This window comes from Lissotriton vulgaris, chromosome 7, assembly GCF_964263255.1.
Source record: "Lissotriton vulgaris chromosome 7, aLisVul1.2, whole genome shotgun sequence".
In the NCBI taxonomy this organism is placed as follows: Eukaryota; Metazoa; Chordata; class Amphibia; order Caudata; family Salamandridae; genus Lissotriton; species Lissotriton vulgaris.
This window is the reverse complement of record NC_141695.1, coordinates 35,035,681-35,041,383: the sequence shown is the minus strand read 5'-3', so window position 1 is coordinate 35,041,383 and position 5,703 is coordinate 35,035,681. Positions and strand designations below refer to the sequence as shown.

General features: G+C 41.4%; 1 protein-coding gene across 1 annotated transcript; it reads right to left on the bottom strand.

Annotated features, from left to right (window-relative positions):
- Window positions 1-515: 515 nt before the first annotated feature.
- LOC147700618 (trypsin-like) lies at window positions 516-5,307 on the bottom strand. The gene is made up of 5 exons (XM_086929714.1): window positions 5,192-5,307; window positions 4,387-4,546; window positions 2,533-2,786; window positions 1,817-1,953; window positions 516-757 (listed from the first exon to the last, which is right to left on the bottom strand). Exons 1-5 carry the CDS (start codon window positions 5,229-5,231, stop codon window positions 608-610), a joined length of 741 nt encoding a protein of 246 aa, XP_086785840.1. The 5' UTR covers window positions 5,232-5,307; the 3' UTR covers window positions 516-607.
- Window positions 5,308-5,703: the final 396 nt, after the last annotated feature.

Sequence of the window (5,703 nt, the reverse complement as noted above, 5' to 3'; positions counted from 1 at the left end):
TTTATTTGGAACCTAAATCAGCATTTTGTAAAAATTCTGCTAGGAATGATTTATGAGAGATGAAGGTTGTCCTTTTGGTACTTACAGTCACAGAACTAGTCATGTTTCTTAAACGGTTAGATGATGAGGGAGCACGTGGTTGTCCGAGGCCAGTGTGTTTGATGTGGCAGGAGAGGGCTGTCCTAATGCTGTTCACTCACTCATGAATGAACTCAATATTCCAGTCATTCATCCCAGGAGCAAGTTACTCATTATTCTGTCATCCATACAATCAATAATTTCTTGATTCATCTCTGTGTTCCTTCATCCATACAATCACCTACCCATTCAGTCATTCTTCCAGTATTCTATACGCTCAGACAAATTCACCAATCAGTGATGAAGCACTTCCACATATAAAATTCGAGGCCTATTGATTTTGCCATTGATTGCTTTGCCTGGAGGGTAGATTTGAATTAATGTTATCAATGTATATGCAGGAAGGACTAGATAAAAGAAAATAGATAATCATCAGCTTTTATTCCATGATTTATTTTTCCTCCACAGCAGTACAGAGTCAAATCAAGAATCCAAGTTCTGTGAGCGTCATCTCAGGTAGGAAATGTTCTTAGTTTGAATTAACAGTGCTCTGAATCCAGTTGACGTAGTTGCAGACCTTGGTGTAAACTCCTGGGTAGTTTCTCTGAGCACAACCAATGCCCCAGGAGACCACACCCTGCAGCTGACCATTGCAGACCACTGGGCCACCGGAATCACCCTGAAAGAAAGAAGGCAAGGATCAGGTATGTTGAATTGCGAATACTATGTGCAACCGGAGACTAATGCGTGCAATACAGTCAACCTCATTGCAGGACTCTGACAGAACACGATAAAGAAATCCGACCTTGTATCATTCATCACGTGTGAGCAAAGGTTGCAAGCATAATATTCTGTTGTATGTTTCTGATATATTTATCATTACTTCAGTTGTTAAATCTCTTTTTAGCCAAATGTACTTTTCCTAAGGTTTGTACCATACACCACCTATGGGCATAGCATAGTGCACGGAAACCCAATCATTTCCTATGATTGATGTGTGATGCCATTGGCAAATTTTTATATGTATTTTTCTTCGGTCTATACATGCATTTATTCGTAAAGAATGTTGAGTTGATTGCAGACTACATTACAAAAGGGTCCCCAAGATGCTTGAGACATAAGTCAACAGACATCAGTATTGTGTCCAGGTAGGGAGACCAGTTAGCGGTGCTAGTGCCCTATGTTACTGTGATACTGGCCTTAGAGGAATGTAAAGGGGGTTCTCTTCCTCTCATAGAATATAGGTCATCATAGTGATTTTACAGGTACTGCAGGGATGAGAGAGATAATGTCAAGAGAGACCTTTTCCAGTACTGAGGAGGCAGTGGGGCGGTGGGGCACATGGTAGCAGTGAGGCAATGTGATTACAACCTGAAGGATTGGAAGAGGCATAAAGAGAGATGGTCTGAATAAAATCAAGAGAAATGAGGAAAATATCTGAACTCTAGCCCTGGACCTTTTGGTAACACAAAGGCGTTATTATTTTACTGTGGCTGTAAGAGGACAATAGCTTAGAGAGACAGATAAATACATTTGGAATGTTTCCTTTGAGCTTTGTTATCTTTTTGATACTTTATTTTATTTTGATTTAATAGTTTACCCGCTATCGAGTTCTGTCTATCAATTGGTTATTACTCCAGTTCCTATGAGCTGGATCTACTACAGATCCAACCATGATTTGCACTGAGTTCAGGATGTTGCGCTGATGATGTGTCAAACGCCTTAGCCTGTCACATACCTGGCAAGAGTCCTTTCCGCCTTCAAGGTATCCTGCGCAGAACATGTTGTTGGTGATCTGCCCTGGGTAGGAGCTGGTGCATTGGCTGGTGGTCAGGATTGGGGCATTCAGGCACTGCAGGGTGTTGGGGTAGTTTGCTGAGGAAAAGTGGAAAACAAATACATTTATGTTAGCAATAGAAATATAACAATTTCTGTCCTGCACAATACAGGTCCTAATGTATTCTTTTGGATTCTATAAATTATAATGGGAATTATAAAGGAACAAGAAAACATCGAACCAATCAAGAAGATAAGATGCCTTGTGGAGAGACCTTCAGGATTTGATATTGTGCATTACAGTAAAGTGTAGGACATTTTATTTCCCTTTTTCTCCATTTCCTCTATTCGTTTGGCAGAGGTTAGAACCAGCAGAAATGCTGTACATAAAGACTTTAATTATTATTATTTTTATTTTGCTTTCCTGTCATACAGTATTTGCTAGTGTAGGGTAAAGGGACTTTTCAATTAAAGACTAAAACCTTCTGTTATATGTTGATCAGACTTAATTGGAACTGGTGATCAACAATATGAGACTGCTCTGGGATCCAATTTAGCCCGAGCATTGCTTTAATAAATTATCTGTAAGGTATTGACCTGCCATTTATTAGTGAATTGCACATCACCCCCACCTGAAATTCTTGTTAAAGATAAATCCTTGCCTCCTTGACTACTTACAGCCACTGCCGGACATGTTGCCCCATCCTGAGATCAGACACTGGGTTCCAGATGCTGGACAGCCTGACGGGAGGGCGACGGCCTTGACGTAGCTGTTGAGAGTCGCGGCTCTGGACAGCTTGATCAGCATGATGTCATTGTCCAGGTTCCTGGAGCTGTAGTTGGGATGTCTGATGACCTTGGTGGAATCAATGAACTGTTCGGTTCCTTCATTTGATGCAATGTTGTGCTCTCCAAGTCTCACATTGATACGTCTGGAACAAGAACCACATTAAATATTGCCTTTTAATTCTTTATATACAAAGCAGCTGTTGTATACATTAAATCATTTAGTTGGCATGAAAATCTTTCTTCTATTTGTATATTTTCACGAGGTTTGTTGCTTTATAAGGTAAGAGCAAGCCGCACCCCCTCCTGGTTCATGGTGCCTGTTTGTGATGTGAACATTAAGGGGTTGAGAAGAAAGCATATCAAGGGTTAGTGCATGTCTCTTCAGGACTATACCTCTGGCACACAATGTCAAGTGTTTGAGACTCTTTTTTTATGATACATCAATATTCTATTGGGAGCCCCAAGAAAGCACCCATTGCTGCCAGCTCTGGCTCCCCATTTGCAGAGGCATAACTACCACTTGTGCAACAGGGGTTGCTTCTACTGTCACCCATCACTAGAACAGGCTCGCTTGTATGCATGACAGGAGATTGAGTCCCCGGTTGCCTGTCAGACTCTGATCACCTGCTATCAAAAGTTACTGCTCTCTTTGAAAGCCTTATTATTGTTCTCTCAACAATAGAAACCTTGACACAGGCCTTAAATAACTAATTGCCTTGGGGTCTGCTGGTATATATTTTGTAATATGTGTGTGAGCACTGTATGGCATCATGTTATGTATAGGGAACAATCAGAAACTACCAAGTTGTCAGAAAATTAACCATTGACTGTAGCTAACAATCTGCTGGGAGGGCGCTCAAATGCTGCTTCTCTGATCGGCTCATTAACTTGCTAATAAGAGTGTCCTAGTGAGGTGGTCAGATTTGATCAATTGCCATCTGGAGTCTGGACTGATGTCACTCGGTGTTCTTGTCTGGACATTGTTGACCTTACAACAGTATTAGTTATATATGTTCATATCTCATGAATTCTTCATACTTGAATGGCACCACTACATCCATTAGGTCCCAAGGATTATACACAATTATTCTCTATTTCCATTCCACTGTCGAGTCGGGAAAAGTGGCCATGTGCAATGGGAATTACAGAAGGGGGCACACAAGCATCAGCCACCATTTTACCAACAATGAAGAGCCCCCGAGCACAGGAGCAGGCAAAAAATGCCCATTAAAACCAATTCTTACCGGAGGTCTTATAGACTCTTTATAAGACATGAAAATACTTTTGGCTAAACCGTTGACTTTACACATGAACTTATATGGTCAATATGGAAGCTTCTCAAGTTTAGGTTGAATAATTATACCCATATTTTCAACTATTGCCTGTACCGAAAGGTTCCAGGTTATAATAGAAAACAGCTGACATGGCTCAAAACCCAAAAAATAACAGAGCAGCTGAAGGTCAATAATTGAATTGAATTATTTAAATAACAAACATTGGGTTTACCCCCCTTTCACTAGATACTCTATGAAACAAGTACTTCCTGCCCTCACCCATGGGGCATCTGCCAGATGTGCTGACTTCAAGTGTAATCTAGATCGGTCATTCAGGCGAGGACCTGCTGTTGTTAATGAAACTGAAATAGTTTTACATTCCGCTTGGGTGATTGCTTTCTTGCAAGATGAACTCACTGAGTGTATACCCAAGCCAATAGCATGCATAGCTGAATTTCAGTGAACTTACGATTGGTAGCAGTGAGCAGCCGACACGACCCATTGGCTGTTGATGAGGGACCCACCGCAGAAATGGTAGCCGACATTCAGCGACACCTGGTAGGGGAGTGCATTCTTCCCACAAGTGTAGCCCCCAACAATTTTATCATCATCATCAACGGGGAAAGCAGCTGAAAAAGAGGTAAGAAAGACACTGAAGGTGAATCAATTTTAAAAATACTCCATTGGGCGACACATACCCCAACACCAACATCAGCAATGATGACGAATTCTAAATTATCAAAATGCTACCACACTTTTCTTAAATATCAGATTCTGCTGGACAACAATTTGTGAGAAAGATCTGTAAATGTTGAATGTTAGTAGACATAATTTGCATATTTGTTGGTCAATTTGAAAATCTGACTGAATTTCACTCTCTAGTGGGATAAAAATCTCAATGCAATATGTTTCTGAATGGGTGTGTCATCGCAACTTGGGGCATATTTACAAGCCCCTTGTGCCACCGGTGCATCACTTTTTGTATGCTCTGGAGGCAAAGAGTGCAGACCCATATCTACAAGGCCACGCAAAGCCACTTTGCATGGCTTTTCATGGCCTCATAGATATGATGTAAGGCAACACAGAGCAAGTTGCAGTGTTGCATCAGGTGGGCGTTCCTTGGGCGTTGCAGTGGGTTGACTCTTTCAACATTGGTGAGCTGCAGATCGGAAAAATTGTGCTCCACCTAAATGGGGGGGGGGGGAAACCTGCCTTTTCAGAGTGGATTGATGAAGTTATCTTCCCCAGTGACATGTGCTGTACCGCAAACTCACCAGCAGCCCCCAGGAGGGCACAGATCAGAAGGAACTTCATGGTTGTCCTGTGAGTGCTCGCAGTGTGATTCCCCTGATGGAGATCCGCATATTTATACCCAGGCAGACCCAGCTTTATCTGCTTCTTTCCAAGGCTACTTCTATTTTTATGTGAAGCAGGTGATGATATGGAAAGAAAATGCGTATAATGTACTGAAGTTAATAGAAGAACAAGATCAATAGCTTAATGATTAGTCATATGTGTTTCACTCAAACTGTGTCCTTCATTTAATCACCTCGAGTGGCTGCACACTAGATGCTCACCATCCACTGGGCACAGCAGATGGCAACACGTGCACCGATAGGTAGGAAGATAATCCATGGTCTCTTGTAGGTCTAAAAGGTAATGAAGCAAAGTACTAAATTGTGGAATAAGATTTAGATCAAGGCTCAGTGGTTCATAATAAGTTACACAAAACACATCACACAATATTTCACAATATTATATTAAATGTCCGACTCTCAAATACCTG